The 22,000-nt window shown below is 38.9% G+C and overlaps 1 protein-coding gene across 1 annotated transcript in view; it reads right to left on the bottom strand.

Annotated features, from left to right (window-relative positions):
• Positions 1 to 22,000, bottom strand: part of LOC106875886 (allene oxide synthase-lipoxygenase protein) — a 74,096-nt gene that overhangs the window by 16,282 nt on the left and 35,814 nt on the right. The window contains exons 7-11 of the mRNA XM_089359102.1: positions 19,366 to 19,463; positions 17,432 to 17,459; positions 13,967 to 14,062; positions 11,676 to 11,772; positions 1,598 to 1,715 (exon numbers count right to left, since the gene is read on the bottom strand). Of these exons, the coding sequence (XP_089215228.1) occupies positions 1,598 to 1,715; positions 11,676 to 11,772; positions 13,967 to 14,062; positions 17,432 to 17,459; positions 19,366 to 19,463 (437 nt within the window). The remainder of the gene's footprint in view (positions 1 to 1,597; positions 1,716 to 11,675; positions 11,773 to 13,966; positions 14,063 to 17,431; positions 17,460 to 19,365; positions 19,464 to 22,000) is intronic.

The following is a 22,000-nucleotide window of genomic DNA, read 5'->3' as shown; positions in this document are numbered from 1 at the left end:
CTTTGACAGGAGACAGGCAAAAATGTGTGTCGTCTCTTGTAAGGCAGGGAGAAGAAAGAAAGATAGCCGCTGGTCACGGTTGACCAATGAGAGAGTCAAGGAGGAAGAGTGAGGGAGCGAAAGGGAGAGAGAGAGAACAGTGAAGAGAGGAGAAGAATTACGGCAGCGAATTCGTTACGAAACCTTTTCTTTTCACTATCGTTTTTTCACTTTATCTTTTTGACAGCAACCCACTCGATCTATACCTGTTGTTTTTCTCTTTCCTTCATATCTTCGTTACCTGCTCCTTCCCTCTCTCTTTCATACCTTCCTCTTCCTCTCTCTCCCTTCTCCTTCTTTTTCATATCTTCTCTCTCCCTCCCTTTGTTTCTCTTTACACATACCTCTCTCCCTCTCTCTTCCATATCTTCCTCCTTTTCTCACTTCTCTCTCCCTTCCTTTGTCTCCCATTACATCTACCTCTCCCCTTCTCGTCTTACATTCTCCCTCATATGCTTCTCATTTTTCCTCCTCTTCTCACTCCGTCTCTCCCTTTCCCCCACATTCTTCATTCTGTCATAAAGCAACATAAGACAACACAATATAGTCATATCCAATACATATTGCCCACCGGATACCCCAAACCACATAGGCAAGTTTGAAGATTGCCTCACAAGAATTAAAGAAATCCTCATGAAACTGGAACACTACGTGACCATATTTCTTATGGGTGATTTCAACTTCCCCAACGTCAAATGGCCCGAAGGTCTCATGCTCTCAGGAATGACTCATTGCAAGCAAGCACAGGTGGAGTCCCTGCTCAACCTCACAAATGCCCTATTCATGGAGCAAGTTGTACTCAGACCAACTAGGGCGAATAACATTTTGGATCTCTGCTTTGCAAACAATATGGACATCGTTCATGATGTGAAAGTAACACCGACATTAGTAACGGATCATAACATAATAGAGATGTCTATGTATGGACCAAAAGTAGCCAGAGACATACAGCCTAAAAGAAGCACCCAAAATCTCTCCAATCTGAACTTCCACAGAGCAGACTGGAAATCGGTCCAAAAAGAGATCCTCGGATAGGAATGGCCGAAATGTCTCTCCACACCAGACATTGGCATGAAACTAGAAGATTTCATGTCTGTTATGCAAACCATATGCCAGAAATATGTCCCAGAGCACAATGCCAACACAAAAAGGAACAAGATCCCAAGGGAGAGGAAGATCTTCATGAGACGACGGATGAAGGTTGCAAATCGCTTCAACTAACATTCCAAAAGTAGTGAAAGGTCCCACCTAAAAACAGCACTGATGGAGATTGAAAAAAGTCTGCAACAATCCTATGTGAGGGAGAGAGCAGTAGTAGAAATGGTAGATGCAGTCATGGTGGTAGTGGTGGCATGGTGGCAGTAGTGATAGGAATGATATTACAAATAACTGTTTTTTATGTTTCTGAATGGCCTTCCAAGCTGAAATTGCTTTAGTTTCAGCGCATCATATCAAAACATCTGCTACGCAGGTACATCTCCGATAATAAAAGTCAAAAATATCTATTAGAAGACGGTGTACTTATTCATTAAAATAACAAGAAATAAAAAGCACGTACTTGTTGATAGCCATAAGTAGATAAGTGTGAGGGGCCAAAATCTTGTAGATTGGATGCGTCGGACATATATTCCTATGCATGTGAACACTGACAATTTGCATCAGCATATGGGTTAAACCTGAAAAAGAATATTATTTTGATCTTGTAATTTACATCATATCTGCGATAAGCGATTTAATATACATTTTTATAGTTCTTTGCTGTTTTACTGGCTTCAGTGTTATAGGGGTGACCATAATGGAGCAATGCTTTCATAGGTTTCTACTTCTAGTCTTCTATAAATTTAATTTATTAATATCTAGGTTGTTTTATAGGAAGCCTGACTCGAGTTCACAACTATCTATCTATCTATCTATCTGTCTGTCTGTCTGTCCATCTATCTATCTATCTGTCCATCTATCTATCTCTCTCTCTCTCTCTCTCTCTCTCTCTCTCTCTATATATATATATATATATATATATATATATATATATATATATATATATATATATATATATATATATATATATATATATATGTCTATCTATCTATCTATCTATCTATCTATCTATCTATCTATCTATCTATCTATCTGCCTAGCACCACACACTCAAAACCCTCTTTCCGAATGCGGTTGGGGGGTTCCAAAAATATTTATCAAAGAAATTCTTCAAAAACCTCCTCCAAGATACTTCAAAAGAAGAGGAAGCTAAAACTTTCGAAACGAGTAAGTAACCTTCTCCCTTGTCTCTTTTACTGTTGTGTATGAAACACAAATTTCGATGTGAATTATGCTTAAATTAGGCTGTGTAAATGTACGTGGCTTGGCGTCAGCTTGGAAACAAGGCTATCTTCTAAATGACATCAAGTTACACAACATAGAAATCATAGCTATCAGTGAAACCAGACTCAGTAACCCGCGGGCCCTCAAGTCCATGTTTGGCGGACAATTCGACATTCATTTTTCTCCCTATCTACCAAACATGGGTTGTGGTGGTACCGCGGTGCTTTTCCAGAAGAGTCTGAACCTAAAAGTAAGGCCAATATTCCTAGACCCGGAGGGTAGGCTGGTTGTCTTGAACCTCGATGGCACAAACGGGTGTTCTTTCCGTCTGATGGCAGTGTATGCACCGTCCTTAACGGGTCGGGCGGGTTTCTTTAGACGTCTAGAGGTTTTCCTGGGAACGTCACGACCTTTACCGTTAGTAGGGGACTGGAACGCTACCTTGGATACGCATATAGAGATCGTATCTAGATAGAGTTCTATATAGGACAGCGGATAGAGATAGTGTAAGTCAACTACACAGATCACAAATTTGTGACGTGTACGCTAGATAAGACACAAAGGCAAGGTCCCGGTTACTGGAAACTGAACGCTTCGCTCTTAACGCGGCAGGTTTACAGGAACCTGATTAGGGAATTAATTAAGAGGGCGTTAACAGGAGCCATCGTTAACAACCGCTGGTGGTTTGCCCTGAAAATGGCAATTAAATCGGAATCTATTAGGCTTAGTAAAGAACTAGCGATAGATCGAAATAGAGTAGAGGGAGACTTAGTTAAGAAACTAGAAGAGGCACTTACAACTGGCAGCGCAACCAACGTTTTGGCTGCGAGGATGGCCCTCGACCAACACCTCAACGCCAAACACGAAGGTTGCGTCGTCAGAGCTGAAATGCGTGCCTTAAGGAACGAAGGGATCGAACCTGCGCGAGAAGCCCGGGTGGCGGAGGCGCAACGCGGTAACAGAGCCACCATTCGGTCTCTAATCGATGAACAGGGATGCAGTTTACTCGAACCCGAAAGGATGTGTGAGGCCTTTCAACAGCACTTTGCTCGACTGTTCGGTGCGAGCGGTGGGTCGGAACGCAGGATGGACTTCAGTGCCTACCTGACCGGCCTACCGCGGCTCTCAGCAGGAGAGGCAGTGTTGTGCGGGTTCCATCACAGCTGCTGAAGTAAGGGATGCGATGGCGGACTGCGCGAGGGATAAGTCGCCGGGATTGGATGGTCCACCCTACGAGCTGTATTGTCAAATGCCAGACTTGTTTGGCGACCTCTTGGCATCAGTCTACTGCAACTGGCAACAAACCGGGGGAATTCCCGGTTTCGTGAGCCGAGGTGCAGTGACATTGCTGAAGAAAGACCCAAACAAGGGGAATTTTATAGATAATTTCAGGCCCATCACTCTGCTCAACGCAGATTTGAAAATTTTGGTCAAAGTAATAGCCGAGAGGTTGGCGCTTGTCATCGATAAACTGGTCGACAAGGCGCAAACATGCGCCGTGCCGGGCAGAAGCATCCATGACAACCTCCACCTCATGCGCTACATCATGGACAGAGTAGTTAAGGATCCTGGCATGGGTGGGGCGCTGATCAATTTAGATCAATCTAAAGCCTTCGATAGGGTCGACCATCGATACCTGACGGCCGTCCTCAGGGCGGCTGGTTTTGGTCTCGTCTTCCGCGGTTGGATCGCTGCCTTGTATAGCGGCATCCGATCGGTAATACGGGTAAACGGTCACCTGTCAAAACCGTTCGACATCACGCGTTCGGTCCGTCAGGGATGTCCCCTGTCGGCGCTTCTGTATGTATTGACGCTCGAACCGCTATAGTTATAGTGTCGAGCGAAAAGCACGTCGAGATGCTAGGCGAGATACTTAAAGAATACGAAACAGTGATAGGATCAAAAATTAACCCGGAAAAGTCAGTGGGTTTGTTACTCGGCACCTGGAGAAGCAAGCCCATACCGTCCAACAGTGACTCCGTAGTGGGACGCTGGACGGACGGACCGGTTAAACTGCTCGGGGTCTGGTTCAGTCCGGACCTCCAAATGGATAAGAACTGGGACGAGATCACCAGTAGAGTGATCAAACTCAGCCAAACATGGGCCGAGAGAAAGTTATCTCTAAAAGGTCGGGCGGAGGTGGCTAATGTGTATATCGCATCAGTCATCGATTACCGCCTCACCGTCGTGCCTTGTCCCGATGCCACCATCACAAAACTAGAACGCATACTCTTCCGCTTTCTGTGGAAGGGTAGCGTTCCAATGGTGAGGCGATCCATTTGCTGTCAACAACCGTTACATGGAGGACTGGAGATGCCGTGGTTAATGATACGCAGACATGCGCTGAGACTGCGACATATCTGGAACTTCATTGACGACGGTGAACAGGTGTGGGCGCCGTTTGTGTGGCGCGCCTTCCCGCAGCTCGTCTCACTCACCGAACTGCAAACATGGATCAGGAAGAGACCGAAACTGGGCGATTGGCACCGCGAGTGTCGCCAAGCTCTACAACAGCTCTGCCGTCCGGGATCAAACTCGTGCAACTTCCAAACGACCAATGCATTCTATAGAGGACTGGTGAAGGAGAGGTCTGACGACACTCTAGGGGCAAACCTGGGTGTCAACGAGAAATTCCTAACCCGCCTTTTCAAGACGACGTTTGGGCTGGGGCCTATGGATAATTTCCAGAGATCCCTGGCTTGGCAATGCTATCGGGACGCACTACCAGTTCGAGAGAAGATCTACAGACACGGTTCGAAAACCACCGGACCGACCTGCCCGAGATGCGGTCAGAGCGACGAAACCGTTCTGCACGCACTCGTGCAGTGTCCAGATATTTCAGAGCTGTGGACCTTCGTCGAACGGCTGTTGTCGCGTGTGGGACGAGCCCACTTATCAGCCGAGTCTATCGTGAATATTGTTCCGCCACCTTCCTTTAAACGGGAAGGAAAAACGGTTTTTGTAACACTGATAGCTATGGCGAAAGAATGCGTGTGGTGGACGCGTTTGAAAGGTTTACAAACAAACACTTTCCTCTCTGGTCAGTCCCTCGTCAACTTTTTCAAGTACCATTTGAAAAGGAGGATGAGGATAGAGGGGAAAGTGTTGTCGAATGAAAGTTTCAATAAAAAATGGGTAAATGTGGCAAGAATGGTAAGTATGAAAGACGACACCATTTTAAGCATAAACTTGTAACAAAAAGAGACAAAAAGAGAGAAGGTACTTACTTTCATGTACCTTTTCTTAAAAAAAAAAGCCTGAGGTGACCGTGGTCTTTTCCGTAGGCTTTTCTCTCCACGGATAAACCTAATCTGTTCCCCTTTTTTTACATTGACTGTGATACACGATCCCTATTGATCGGCTCCCCACCTTTTTTTTTCCGAGATCCCTTTTGATCGAACCCCCCTTTTTTTCCCGCGATCCCTTTTGAACGAAATAACCCCCCCCCCCCTTCCCCCCCAAAGAAAATCTCTACATTGTATTTTGTTCATTTTATGTATTTAGCCCTGTGTGGCAATAATAAAAAGATATCTATCTATCTATCTACCAATCTATTTATCTATCTATCTATCTATCTATCTATCTATCTATCTATCTGTCTGTCTGTATGTCTGTCTATTTGTCTATCTATCTATCTACCTATCTATACATATTTGTATGTATGTATTGCGAATTTTATTGGCAATAATATATACTGAACGAGTTTGAAAACAAGATGCAAAACTTCCGTTGAGAAAAGATACTTAGGCAAAGAGAAAGGAATCAGGACAGTCATAGAGAGTTGAAACAACATATCATAGCAGTAGCATGTAAGTTTTCCAGATATTAAAAAAGAGTAGATCATTGTCAACAGAATTGATTATTTGAGACAGATCAGAGGAGATTTTATAATCAAATAAATAGTGAGAACGAAGTACTGAAGATGAGAAACCTAATGCAGAGAAAGCGAGAAAGTTCTGGAGTAATATTTGGGATAAATCAAACGCTGTATGGTTAAAGAAAGTGCAGTATTGTTAAAGAAGTAGTGAGTGAAATGCAGCCAGATTTAAGATTAACTAGTGCATTAATGAATAAAATGTTAGGAAAAATACCAAATTGGAAGGGCACAGGACCAAATTTTGAAAAGTGCGGGTAAAATGTGTCCCAGTAGTTATAGGTGGATCCCTAAAGATCTGAACAGATGGACAGAGGAAATAGGCATAAAACCTAGTTTAGTAGAGCTGCAGAAAACAATATTATAAGGGACAGCTAGGATATTTAGGAGGGTTCTTGGCATCTGAGGCAACTTGTTGTAGCCCGATGTTAGGATTTTTTTGTTTTCCAATAGTCTAATCTGTTGTGTGTATATGAATAATAATAATAATAATAATAATAATAATAATAATAATAATAATAATAATAATCATAATCATAATCATAATAATAATAATAATAATAATAATAATAATAATAATAATAATAATAATAATGATCATGATCATGATCATGATCATGATATGAAAAACTTTAATACATTACCCAAATACGTAACCACACTTTTTATAGCAACAACACAATTGAATTCCGAAATTCAAAAGTTCAACGACGTGAATATCAGAATGTGTGTGGGTATATCATTATATTATTATTATTGTTTTTTTCTACCAGTAATTACAAATAGAACAGGTCGGATTGCTTCTTTTCAAGGCAGCGCTCCCGGTATCCACTGGTTGTAGTAAACACATTTGACCTCTGCTGACCTAAAGAGTGCGAAGAGTCCTTTGTCTCTATGGCTGACCTCTCCACCATCTATTTATAGACCTGCTGAATCTATTTATAGACCTGCTGAATCTATTTATAGACCTGTAGTTTATGAACTATTCACCAAACTGCTACCCAACTTTTCCCTAAAACAATGGTGGTGGTGGTGGTGGTGGTGGTGGTGGTGATGGTGATAATGATGTGATAAAAATAATAATAATATGCTGCAGCTGCTAATACTAAATACTACTATCACTAAATTAACACTACAATTACTACTATTATGATAGCACAGGAATCTGAGGCCCAACTACCACCCTTACCACTACCCCCACCCACGCTACTGCTGCTGTTGCTGAAACCACTGCTGCTACTACACATAAAAACAATAATATCAGTGATATCAGTGATAATAATAATAATAATAATAATAATAATAATAATAATAATAATAATAATAATAATAATAATAATAATGAAAGGAAACGGGTGGAGTCTCCTTATGGGCTAATAATGATACATCTAGTGATGGTGTCACAATAAAAACACTGGTAATTGTGCAACCTGATAGTCGATACCTCATATGAGTGACAATGAAAACACAAAATATTGTGAATAACGGTGGTAATGAAACTGAAGCCAATGATGTTGACAGCGTTACACCCGGTAGGCTCAGGGATTCTGGTCTGGCTCCAGCCTGTCGATATCCAGAAAGGGATCACCACACACGGCGTAGATGGAGCAAGCAAATTAATGCTGTTGTCATAGAGTGTTACTACCTGAGCAGCCCGGTAGATGAAAATGGTGCTCAAATTTGGGGTTGCTGACAATGTATGTATGATTATTGGAGAGAAAAGGGATTGTTTCAATTCACAGAACAGAGACTATGTGATCAAGCTAGAACAATAAGAAAAAATTGTTGGTTCACAGAAGTAGAGCTCGACGCTATCAAAAGACGGGTCATGGACAATAGCAGCAGTGATAACAATGAAAATACAGTTCTTACTAATAAGAGTAATCCCATAGCACAGGGAAGGAGCAGTGGTAGCTTAAATGATGAGAGACATATAGATGATCTAAAAGAAGACGATAAAACTAATAGCGACGTGACAGATGAACAAAAGGCAATCTACGACAGAATAAAAGCAAGACAACAGGAGAACGATAGCGACATTATTTGCAACCTTAAAAAGGTTGATCGATGGAAATTAAAACAAGAAACGAAAAATGTCAATGAAATTCTGAAATACATCAGAACAAACAACATCAGAGAAACAAATGATTTGATCAAGGCAGCAAGTATTGTTGTAGCAGAAAACGTGGGTGTTGATGTCAAGAAAAAGAAATATAATGGGAGTGACAAAAGAAAAGATCCATGGTGGAAAAGAAGAATCCAGGCAGAGTTAGACATGCTCTCGAAGGAAATCTCTGTGTTAGACCGAAAAGAGAAAGGGGAGCTTAAAAGCGAACAAATACACAGAGCGCTGAAAAGGAAGTATAATATTGAAAGAAAGGGCCTGAAAGTAGTAGTGGAGGAATTGAAACAGCGCCTCGTTGCAAAGAAGGCAAAGATGGTAAGGTACGACCAAAGAATGAAGGGTCACCAGCAGAACAGGTTATTTAGAGTAGATCAGAAGAGATTCTATAAAGAGATAATTGGAGAGTGTACAGGTGAAAAGTTGATACCCGATAACATTGAAAGTCAAAGGTTTTGGATTGACACCTGGACCAAAGACAAGGAGCACAAGAAGAATGCTGAATGATTACAAGAACTGAAACAAACAGTAGTCTGTCCAAAACAGGCAGAAATAGTAATTTCAGTTAAGGAAGTGAAGGAAATCAGCAAAAAAAAGGAGCAACTGGAAGGCCCCGGGACCAGATGGAGTTCAAGGCTACTGGATCAAAAGATTTGGTGAATGTCATGCATGAATAGCTGCCCAACCCAACAAGGAACACCAGATTGGTCGACATTGGGTAGGACAGTGCTGTGCCTGAAAAACATCGAAAAAGGCAATAAGGTAGACAATTACAGGCCGATGTCCTGTTTGCCAATTATGTGGAACTTATTGGCTGGAATACTCGCAGAGTCAATGTACGAACATCTGGAAAAAATGGAGTCCTGTCACATGAGCAGAAGGTTTGAAAGCGTAAGTGTAGAGGTACCAAGGATCAACTCCTGATAGACAAAACTGTACTTAGAGACTGAAAGAGGAGGAAAAGTAACTTAGCCATGTTATGGATCGACTATCGTGTGGCGTACGACATGATCCCACATTCTTGGATTATGGAGTGTATGAACCTATTTGGAATTGCATCGAATGTTGAGCGATTGCTTGGAAAAAGTATGGCGAATTGGATGACGGAACTGACAGCATACAGAAGAAGTTTAGGGACAGTAGAATCAGGAGGGGCATCTTCCAAGGGGACTGCCTGTCCCCACTGATCTTTGTACTATACTTGATATCACTAACACTGATTCTGAGGAAAGCAAAAGCTGGGTATGTATTCAAAAGCCGCCAGCAAAAAGTCAATCATTTGTTATTCATGAATGACATCAAACTTTATGGTGAAGATGAAACCCAAGTCAGATCCCTCGTTAATATGGTGTATACTTTCAGTGCTGATATCAGAATGGAGTTTGGACTGAGAAAGTGTGGCGTGAAGTCTTGAAGAGAGGTAAAATCAAATGTATGGACGGGCTAACGATACCGTCGGGGGAGGTTATGAAGCAAATAGCAGAGATGGGCTATAAGTACTTGGGGATTTTGGAAATGGATAAATTGATGGAGAAAGAAATAAGAGAAAAATTTAAGGTGGAGTACTTGTGCACACTGAGACTGATCCTTAAGTCGAAATTAAACGGACGGAATAAGATCGAAGCTATCAACACTTGAGCCGTTTCACTACTTAGAAGTGGAGCAGGAGTAATCGCATGGACAGCAGACAAACTAAACAGCTTAGACAGAAAGACAAGAAAGTTTCTAACTAGATATGGGACACTCCACCAAAAAAGTGACAGAGACAGACTGTATGTACCAAGAAAAAGAGTGGGGAAGAGGACTTATTGGATGTGAACACAGCATTAGAGCAGAAGAAAACAACATAGCACGGTATGTAAAAAATGCCACAGAACCGCTATTGTTGGAAGTAAGAAGGTCGGGCTTGTGTAGGACGAAAGATTGCAAAGATAAAGCACTATACAAGTACTTGAGAATGAATGAAAATGAAAATAGGTGAATAAAGAAAAGAATGCCTGGTCAATTTCATAGAGATGTTGAAGATAAGACAGACAGAGAAAAAAGATAGCTATGGGTTACTAAAAGTGATTTAAAACCGGAAACGGAGGCTCTAATCTGTGCTGCCCAAGAACAAGCATTAAGAAGCAATTACATGAAATACAGAATAGACAACACATCGGAAAATGATAAGTGCAGAATTTGTGGACAAAACGGTGAAACCGCATGGCATATTACTAGTCAATGTACGCCACTAGCCCTGAAAGACTATAAGAGACGTCATGACAATATAGCAAGGATTGTCCATTGGACACTTTGCAACAAGTATGGACTTGAGAGAGCAAAAATTGGTTCGAACATAAATCAAAAGTATCATCGAAAATGATAATGCAAAGATCCTATGGAATTTTATGATTCACTGCGACCATGAGATAGAGAATAGGAAACCAGACATAGTTTTAATTGAGAAAGAAAACAAACTATGCTGGATCATATATATAGCATACCCAGCTGACAACAAGGTATGCGATAAGGAAGAAAGAAAAGTCGAGAGATATGACAGGTTAGCTTGGGAAGTTAAGCAGTTGTGGTCGATGGAAAAGATGGTAGTAGTACCAATAATATTCGGAGCCCTGGGAACAGCGAATAAAAATCTTGAGAAGTACATAGAACAAATAGGGGCTGCAATAAGGGTGGAGCACTTGCAGAAAACAGCACTGCTTGGAAACCGCTCGAATACACCGGATGATGCTTGCAAAATAAGGGGTGTTACCTTAGTTCACTGGTAGTGAACAACTGACACTGTAATACATCTCCAGGCAATAATAATAATAATAATAATAATAATAATAATAATAATAACAATCCTTTTCACTGGAAGCACAAGGCCTCAAATTTTGGGGAGGGGATTAAGTCGATTACATCGACCCCAGTGCGTAATTTGTACTTATCTAATCGAACCCGAAAGTATGAAAGGCAAAGTCGATCCCGGCAGAATTTGAACTCAAATAACAACAACAACAACAACAACAACAACAACAACAACAACAACAACAACAATAATAATAATAATAATAATAATAATAATAATAATAATAATAACAATCCTTTTCACTGGAAGCACAAGGCCTCAAATTTTGGGGAGGGGATTAAGTCGATTACATCGACCCCAGTGCGTAATTTGTACTTATTTAATCGAACCCGAAAGTATGAAAGGCAAAGTCGATCCCGGCAGAATTTGAACTCAAATAACAACAACAACAACAACAACAACAATAACAATAATAATAATAATAATAATAATAATAATAATAATAATAATAATAATAATAATAATACCCAAGTGCACAACAGATTGATGATAATTGGCATCAGCCATATTGTACCAAATTTTAGCAAGAGTCCAAACGCCCCAATCGTCTGTAGGAAGAAAGACCTAAAAGAAAGTAGAGAATGTTAATATTTCATAAGTAAATATTTGAACATCGAAATGAAATTTATTGGAACACAGAGAAATATAGACAACCAGATCAACGCATATGCAGACATTCAGCATGGTCGAATAGACATGCAACTCTCATGGGAAGTTGATTTTCTCAATGAATTGTAACAAAAGGAGTTATTCTCCTGTAAAAATTAGTAAAAAAAAAATCTCGGTAACAAATACCTTCTTACACACACACACACACACACAAATATTTTTTTTTTTCTCCTTTTTTTTCTCCTTGTTTCTCTCCTTATTTCTTTTCAGTTGAAGAGCGTAGCTCGAAACGTTAAAGACTTTCTCTATTCCCGAGCGTTAAACTAATACATCCATTTGTTGTTTACACCACCTGTCTTCGTCTGTTGTTTTTTTCGTAAATTCTCCCATATATATATATATATATATATATATATATATATATATATATGTATATATATATATATATATATATAAATATATATATATATATATGTATATATATATATACATATATATATATGTATATATATATATATATATATATATATACATATATATATATATATGTATATATATATATATATATATATATATATATATATATATATATATATATATATATATATATATATATGTATATATATATATATATATATATATATATATATATATATATATATATATATATATATATATATATATATATATATATATATATATATATATATATATATATACATATATATATATAAAGAAGAAATTAAAAAAACACGCAAGCAGAACAGCAACAAGAAATATACGTAATAAACTATCAGTTTTAAACTGTGATGAAGTAGGATCGCTCTCGCGCTTCGGCCTGTTTCTTCTTCAAAGAAAAGAAACTTATTCTTTTCTTTTCCCTCTTTTCTTTTGTTTGCTGAAAGATAATCAGTCGAACTACTATATTTTCTCTGTATTTTCGCTCCTCGGTTATTTGTTATGCTTTTCACATATTTACTTGAAACTTTCCACGCTCTGCACATCTAACCATGCTCATATATACTTAAATGATAAACTTCTGGTTTTCACATGAATAGTGATGCAACATTCCTAGTGCATATTGCCAGGATGGCAACACTGTGTAAGCGAGTAACTGGACAGATTCTTAAATTATTCAGAACCAGAAATAAGGATCCCTTGCTTCTCCTATGGTGGACATTTGTCCTCAGTCGTCTGGATTACTGCTTCTCACTGTGGTCACCGTAGAGCGTCAGATTGGTGGCAGAACTTGAGGAAATCCAGCGCCACTACACAAAGATTGACTCTGTGAAACAGATGTGATGCGACTGAGAAAGGCTACAAGAACGGAAGCTCTACTCCCTGGAGAGAAGGCAAGAAAAGTATGCTGTGATGTACACATGGAAGATCCTGGAAGGTCTAGCTCTCAACTATTAAAAGCTATACCAACCACCGAACTGGACGGCACTGCATACTGCCAAAGATACAGTTTTCTTCATCTCAGATAAGGACTCAGTATTGCAACAGCTTAGGTTTCAGGGGACCACAGCTGTTTAACATCCTCCCAAGGAACCTAAGAGATCTGCAAGGGTTAGATGTGAAAACGTTCAAAAAGCACCTGAACAAATTTCTATCTGAACCCCCAGATGAGCCCACATTGTGACAGGAGGCACAAAGAAGAGCAGCTTCGTCCAACTCCTTTCTTCACCAAAAATAGTACCGAAAGGAGACCCCAAAACATTGATTGGCGTCGCTCCAGCATGGCCCCAGCCTCTGGCTGAAACAAGCAAAAGAATAAAAGTGACAATGAGAATATTGATGTACAGTATAGAGAGTGACACTGTCGTTTGACGTCTAAAGATGTTTCATAGCATTGGCTAATATGTCGGTGAGGATTAAGACTGCTGACGGAAACAAATATTTAGTAAATAAATACTTAAGCTTTAATCCATTCAATGAAGTGATGGTAGCACAAGCTTATATTGTTTCATTAGATCTATCGAAATAGTGATAAATATCGAAAATCACTGCACTGACAGTTAGGTATCAACGGGTTTGTTGAGGTTGTTGAGTCTGAGAATTTTAAACAAAACCGAAAGAATCTCAAACTAAAATATACACAAAAGCAATTGTTAAAGAAAACAAATAAAATTATTCTAGGAACACTTACAGGATTTTCTCGTCCTTTGTCCTGTCGCAGTTGTATTGCAATTGGTGTCAAATCATCGTTTGAATTCAGCATAAATAATGCAATGGGAGCACACATCTGAAATATATATACATACATATACATACATATGCATACATAACCAGAAAGCAGAAAGCTGATTCGAAGACTACAGATCCAATCCATCACTGGAACTGAAGGGGAGGCAGGTGAAAGATGGGGTAGAGGGGAGTAAAAGATAAATAAATGGGAGTCAACTATCCGTGAGTCATTAGCATTTAGTTTGAGGATGAATAGAAACATGAATCCACATATGATAAGAATTCAAAGGCTATTTTTAGAACGATGCATATTTGTCAACGTACGAAGATATACATTCCAAAAAGCAAAGGGTGACGTGTAGCTGGGTAGATATATTACCATACACCCTTGTGTGCATGTATGCTTGTGTGCATGTATGCTTGTGTGCACGTGTGTCTTTGTGCTTAAGTGTATGTGTGTGTGTATGCGTGTGCGTGTGTGTGTGTGTGTGTGTGTGTGTGTGTGTGTGTGTGTGTGTGTGTTGTTATATGGACTGTTGGAAATGTGGTTCGTCTGAGTTCATTGTTTCATTGTTGTTGTTTTGAATGACTGGGGTAGTAAAATGTCATTGATATATATGGCGGACATGACTTTTGTTTATTAGCATCGAACTTTCTGTGAGTGCGTTCTTTGTATGTAATTGAATAATAAATGTAATAATTAAATTGTACAACTCGTTGTCTTTTCTCTGCGAGTCTCCCGAGAGGAATACAGCAGAGTTTATTGGCGTCGCCGATAGGATTACATGCTTACTTTACCGTAAAATTATTCATCGTAATAACAATGGCTGAAAAACAGACAGTAGAACTTATTAAATTGTTTAGGGAACAAATGGACAAGCAAATGCAACAACATAAGAGAGATATCGACACTCTGTTAAAACTGTTTGGTGCTCGACAAGTTGAAGGAGATTCCAGTGGCTATTTTTCAGCTGCTTCGACAACAGTGTCGATTCCACCATTTGCTGCATTTGATTGAACGTCAGAACTATGGCCTGATTACTGGTCAAGATTCCACACGTTTGTGGCTGCTAATGCTGTACCTGAACAACGCATGGCACAAGTGTTCCTGACCAATCAGACTGCCACTATTTACAAACAACTTGCTAATCTGGCTACCCAACAAAATCCGCCTAAAGATATCAACAACTTGACAATGGATGAAATCGTTGACTTCATGAAGGACCAGTTCGACCCAAAACTTTTCATTGTGAGAGAGCGTTTCAAGTTTTGGAGTGATATGCAGCGGAAGCCAGGCGAAACTCTTCAGGAGCTGGCAGCACGTATACGTCAGGATGCGGCTACCTGTGATTTTCCGTCGATCACCAACCCACAGGATGAAGCTTTGAGACAGAGATTCATGTGTTCGGTTAATAATGAAGCGGTTCTGAAGGTGCTTTTTAAGATAAAAGACTCAGAACTAGATTTTGCCCGTGCTGCCCAGGTTGCCATCGAGACTGAAGATGCAGCAAAGGTTGCAAAAGAAACTGTTTACGGTTCCAAAACCAGACAAGTCTACAAGGTCCAACAGAACAAGAATAAGAGTCCTCAAAAGAACCATCAGCAGTCTTATTCCACAAACCAGGAGAAATGATACCGATGTGGAAAGGCCCACAAAGCAACAGACTGTCCTTTCAGGGAAACCAAATGTCATTTTTGTGACAAAAAGGGACATTTGCAAGCGGTGTGTAGGAAAAAACAACATCAGCAACGCAATGGCCATTCACAAACTCCCGCGAAAAGAATCACAAAAGCTGAGCTAGTCAAGGCGATCCTAGGTGAAGTTTCCCGAGACACTCACAGTTTGATTGTGCCAATAACAATTCAGAACAGACTGTTCACAATGGAATTGGACACTGCCACTACAGGCAATTTTGTTTCCTTGTCAGTCTGGAAACAACTTGGAAGACCAAAGCTGCAAGATGTCAAGCATCGCTATGAATCTGCCAGCAAGCACGACCTGCCTGTTCTGGGAACTTTCATGGGTCAAACCAAGGATCCGACAACCGGTCAGCAGGATCTTATAACTTACATAGTCACCAAGATCTCTGATCTTAATTTGCTGGGACGAAATGCTATCCAGACTCTGGGAATTTCTGTGGACACTGCTCTAGGTTTGGAAAGCATAGACAGCCGAGCCAAGAGGGAAGATGCAGAAGTGATGTATCCAAAGACCTCAAGTGAGCCCTATGTTTCCCTGCAGCAAAATTGTCACAACATGTGTGATGAATTCCCAGATTTTTTCAAGCAAGAATTGGGATGTCTCAAAATCTTTGAACTGGAAGTGAAGTTCAAATCGGACGCAACACCAGTCTTTCACAAGGCACGTCCGGTCCCGTTTGCTCTTCGTGATGACCTGGCCAAAGGTTACGAAGAAGGCATCGCCAAGGGAATCTGGAAGCCAGTCCAGTTCAATGAATACGGAACGCCAGTGGTACCGATTCGTAAAGCACACGCTTCAAGCAACCTGAAGCCCAAACTACGGATTTGTGGTGACTACTCTGAGGGAATTAATGACCAACTTGCTGATCACCGTCATCCAATGCCACTCCCTGCTGAACTGATGCAGAAACTCGGAGGTGGATTCGGATATACAAAGATAGACCTTGCTGATGCCTATAATCAGATCAAGCTGGCTCCAGAAAGTCAACGCAGACTCGCACTCAGCACTCACCGTGGAGTACTCCTGCAACAACGACTCCATTTCGGAATCAAGTCAACACCTGGTTACTTTCAGGAGATCATGGAAAACCTGACCCATGATCTACCTGGAGTGGCCGTCTTCCAGGATGACATACTCGTCAGTGGGAAAGATGCAAACAGTCACCTAAACAACCTAAAGTGTCTGCTCACACGTCTAAGCGACAATGGACTCAGATGTCGCCGTGAAAAGTGTAGAATACCTTGGACACATTTTGTCGGCTGAAGGGATCACGAAGGGATCCACGGTCGAAGCAATCTTAAAGATGCCGCCTCCAACGAACGAATCAAGCTTGAAATCTTTCCTAGGTTCAGTTCAGTTTTATAGAAAGTTTATCCCAAACCTAGCCAGTATAGCAGAGCCACTCTATTGCCTTACGAAAAAGTCAACTATTTGGAAGTGGGGAGATGAGGAACAGTCAGTTTTTGATCACTTGAAAAATGTACTTTCATCGAGTCAAGTTCTGATACACTTCGATCCAAACAAAACTTTGGGACTGGCTTGTGACGCATCAAACGTTGGTATTGGAGCAGTCCTGTTTCACCGCTATCCTGAGCAGTCCTGTTTCACCGCTATCCTGAGATTTGCCAAAATCTAACTAAAGTTGACTTTTCTGTAATTTTAACTCCGTGATTTCTAATTTGGAAAATACTTAAATACTTTTCTAAATGAGTGTGCTCACTTTACTGTTAATTTGTTTCCGCGATTCATTAACCTGCAATTAGAGATAAGGATATGGAATATTTCTTCCAAGTAGAGATCACATTTCGAATTCCCAACAGTATACGGCGAAGTGTTACTAATAATTGCCCATTTAATATCATATATATCACCCCTATTCTTTAAAATCCAGATGAATTCACTCAAACTTATAATTCCTTTTCCCCCCATTTTTGAACGAAGGTAGTTACGTAAGCTTTGCTTAAAATAAGCAGAACAAGAACATATGTAATAATCAGAAGTGCTATCAGTTGTTACTATGCATCTAAAAACTAAGCATTTTTATGAGACATTGCCTTCAAATGGGCATACTAATTTGTTCTTATAGTTACGATACTGCTTATTAGTACTAATTATGCTTACTACCGTAGAAGTATCATGTACCCTGTCTATAATATTAAGTATCACTTTATGAATATTATCAGTTTCGCTATAGATTAAAGTAGATGTATTATTGCATTTCCTTACTCAACTCATTTAATTCAGATGAGTGTAGTTTGGGCTCAGTTGCCTCCTGTATACTATCTTCCGTAGTTCTCTAGTGTTTCCACTACTGCTGCTAACTAAATAGATGTTCATTATCCCGCTAGAATCATTCATATTATGTTCCACCTTATCCATATAGTTATTATTATTACTAGTTTTATTACTGCTGTTTATATTGGTTTTATTATTTGTGCTTACTAGGTTCCTATTAGTTAATTCTCTAACTCTTAAAATTGTGCGCTACAATAATTTGGGCTAGGTTCGTACTTGTATTAAAAGCAAACCTAATCGTGTGCCGATTGAAAATCTGACTGTATTTGTTAGATGGCGGAAAGTGTGTACTTAATGCAGCGAAAAATTTTGCAGGTATATTTGTGACTATCTGAGTTCCGAAGACTGCATTATACTATAATATATGTCTAGATCTAGCTTTTCTTTTCATGGGTAGGGGTTACCGTTTTTATTAACAACTTCATTTTTATATCTGTTGTATGTTTTTTTATAAATAAATCTATTACTACTTTTAGTACGGGATTTACTTAAAATGACATTGTTATCCATTATGCGACTATTCTTATTATTGTGATGTTTGACATGATGACTGGACATTTCATTATCTTTGTAGAGCTTTTTGCCTTATGTTCACTTATCTACTTATATGTACTGGGTTCAATATTAACCTTATTCAAATTTTATTAAGTCATTCTATGTTTAAGTGCTATTAGAACTATAACCACATCGTATTTCAAAGCAATTTTTATTGTCATGTACTCTGAGATTTTTATGATTCCTCACCTAGAATATGCTTTAAGAAGGACTTCCTAACACTTGAATTTTCAGTTCGCTTCATCCGCCCAAATTGAACAAAGCTGCATAGCAATGTCTGCCTCCGATGATTGTGTAATGCAACTGAATCAACTGAATGCGCATAAATGCTAGATCAAAGGATACTAGGACAGTTATCCAGCAGAAACACGTGTTGGATTGGCATTTTCTCAGAATAACACTTTAATAAATAGATTTTGAAGATGTATAATTCTCCTATTCTTCTTTATGATGTCTTCTTGTTTATACATGTGTGTATACAGAACGAGTCTCCAAACAGTTCGTGCCTATTAAATTCCACTTAGAAAACTACGTTAAGTGACATATATTCTAGAACCACGTGATTGCCACTGCCAGTTCTAATAAACCCACTTTTTTCTGCATCTTTAGATGCTAAAAAAAAAGTTACAAGAAAAGTCTAGGTTTTTCCTGTATTAGAAAATCTGTTCAAGGGTAAAAAGAAACTGAAAGGAAATTAATATTAAAACTGTTTTAATACCTGTGGATCTCGTTAATGTCTAGCGAGCCCCAGATATTTAAATTATTGTTTAAATATATAATTGTTCTAAATAAGGAATCTGCTGACTTACTTTGAAGGGATTTCTTCACACAATCTTATTGATTTGGGGTTACAACCATTAAGACGTTGATATCCAAACCACGTGTTTTCATTCCAAAATGAAGAAGCCTGCATGTATGACAAAAACAACAAAACTAAACATTGATTTCTAATATAGAAACAAGATTTCCAGTTTTATTTGTAAATGGGGGAAGGTTACAAGCTGGCAGGATCGTTAGGGTAGCACACCAGAAAAAATACTTAGTGGCATTTATTCCGGCTTTACGTTCGGAGGTCATCTTTTTGTGGTCGAGAAAGTAAGTTCCAGTCAGTAACTGGAGTCGATAAAAACGACCATCTCCCTCCCCACAACATTTCAAGACTTGTGCCTATCGTAAAAAGGATTTGTAGTAGGAAAGGTATAGTTAATTAAGACCCATTACCAATACATAATTTGCATTTCGTTAATTTGCATTTCGTTAATTTGCATTTCGTTAATTTGCATTTCGTTAATTTGCATTTCGTTAATTTGCATTTCGAATTGCATTTCGAATTGAAAGCAATCGTGACTTTGGTAGTAATCGAAACGAGACCGTAAATAAGTCTTATAAAATACCATAAAGAATTATTGTTCGACGCACCAGAACTTGCTGTCTATCAACTTAACTTTTGAATGTCTTTGTAAACCAGACCTCACTGTTCTGAAAAAAATTATTACTAAAACTACATTAGAGAATTTAGTACTACAAACAAGATACTTGAGGGAAATTGGCAGAATGGTCATGAATGGAACGCTTTTGATACTCTGCTTGCTCAATAGCGATCAGTCTAGAACTAAATGACAACAAGAGCCAATTATATATGAAACTCAAGAAATTCAAAATAGGCTAAAGTTATCATTTGTTATGGATCTACCTGACAGACTAAACCTATGATCAAAGACATTCCCACCATGCCCATCCAATTTCATTTCAGATATACAGCACTCGAAATCACATGATTATGTATAACTATAACGAAAGTGAGGCTAAGGCAGTAGACGGTAGCCTGGTTAGGAGGGTGATTGTTGATTAGAGGCCGATGGATCAACTAAAAGAACAAATGCTGTATATAGTTGCTTGATCTATTAAAAGTAATAGCTAAATCTTCCACGCATCATGCGTACCGTCTTAAAAATGGGATTTAATACATACTAAAACATACTAAATCTGAAGAAAAGACAACCTGAACAAGACTGGAATGCTTTCGATCAAAACGTTTGCTCTATCAGAGTTGAAATGAATCCGAAAACAATACATTTCATTAACAATATTTATATCGAACCCAAATAGTACATTTTAAGGGGCATAAAATATAAATGATGAATTGAAGGCAGAGTTGTGTAGCAAGGAGACTTGCTTTTCTATCAGGCTGAACCTAATTCAATCCTACAGCACGGCAGCCTGAGCATGTGATTTCTATTGTTTAGAATTGACCAATCAGTCTTTTTTTGAAAGAAATTTGGTTTTGCAAAATATCGGAATTTATCATATATATATATATATATATATATATATATATATATATATATATATATATATAGGCAAATTTGCTGTTAAAAATGCACCTAAATTTGGAAAACTCGTAATTGTTTAAAATACATTTATTTACATATATACCTAAGTAATTTCAACAATATTTTTTTGTTTATCAATGGTAAAAGTTTAAAATTATGAATTAGAAAAATATCTTTAAAAGTTTCAATGTTCACAAATTAAAATTTTCAAAATAGACAAATTTAGCATTATGAATTAGGACAGGTACAAGTTTAAATGTTCATACCAGTCAGTAATATTAAAACTGTATATCAATTTGTTTGAATGTACAAAGCTCATTAATGTTAGTCGTCATACTGAGTTAAGAGGGGGAAAAACAAGAGAGAAATGAAAATAGTAAAAAAAGGGAATTTGGTTTACAGTTTCTCTGATCCTCTTTCCGTAGAAGCTTTCACTTGTAGTGATATGTTTTGGGATCAGATGTATTTATAATTTTTTTCTGCGAGCGGATCTGATTTTTGATTCGTTAAAATACTGGTGACATCTTGTTTTTCAGGTGGTCAAATTTGTCGTTCTGCCTGGTTGGCTTCCTTGTGGAGAACGGTCATCAGTCGTTCCGGTTGGTTGGTTGTCTTATAGGGTCATTTCGTTGTATCTGCTGAAGTTCGATTTTGATTGGTCTAGTGCTAGTTAGGTGACGTCAGCAAGTGGTGTTTGTAAAATTTCATTAGTCTAGAGGTAGGTGATGTCGGTAGCTAGTATTTGCATGGTGATTTGGAGTTGCAGTTTCGAAACTCGGGTGGAAGATTGTTACTAAAGTTTAAAAATAAAATGTTATTGTTGTTCCTGGTTGTTGTTTTTTTGTGGAGAAATTGGGTCTTTTTTCTTTTCTTTTTACTGTTTTTTCCATATTCTGCTCATAGCACTTCTCCTGCATCTGTCTTGCTGTGAAGATCATATCCATCGTCCCTCTACCAGATCGGAAGCCACATTGAGATTCAGATAGGACATCATTTACGAGACACCCATTCAGACGAGTAAGAAGAATATTTGCCAGAACCTTGCCAGCAGCTGATAATAGAGCAATACCTCTGTAGTTACCACACATTGTTCTGGCTCCTTTTCCTTTAT

This window comes from Octopus bimaculoides, chromosome 10, assembly GCF_046866305.1.
Source record: "Octopus bimaculoides isolate indiv1 chromosome 10, ASM4686630v1, whole genome shotgun sequence".
NCBI classification, from domain to species: domain Eukaryota; kingdom Metazoa; phylum Mollusca; class Cephalopoda; order Octopoda; family Octopodidae; genus Octopus; species Octopus bimaculoides.
Note: the sequence above shows the minus strand (reverse complement) of the source record. Positions and strands in the feature narration are given on the sequence as shown.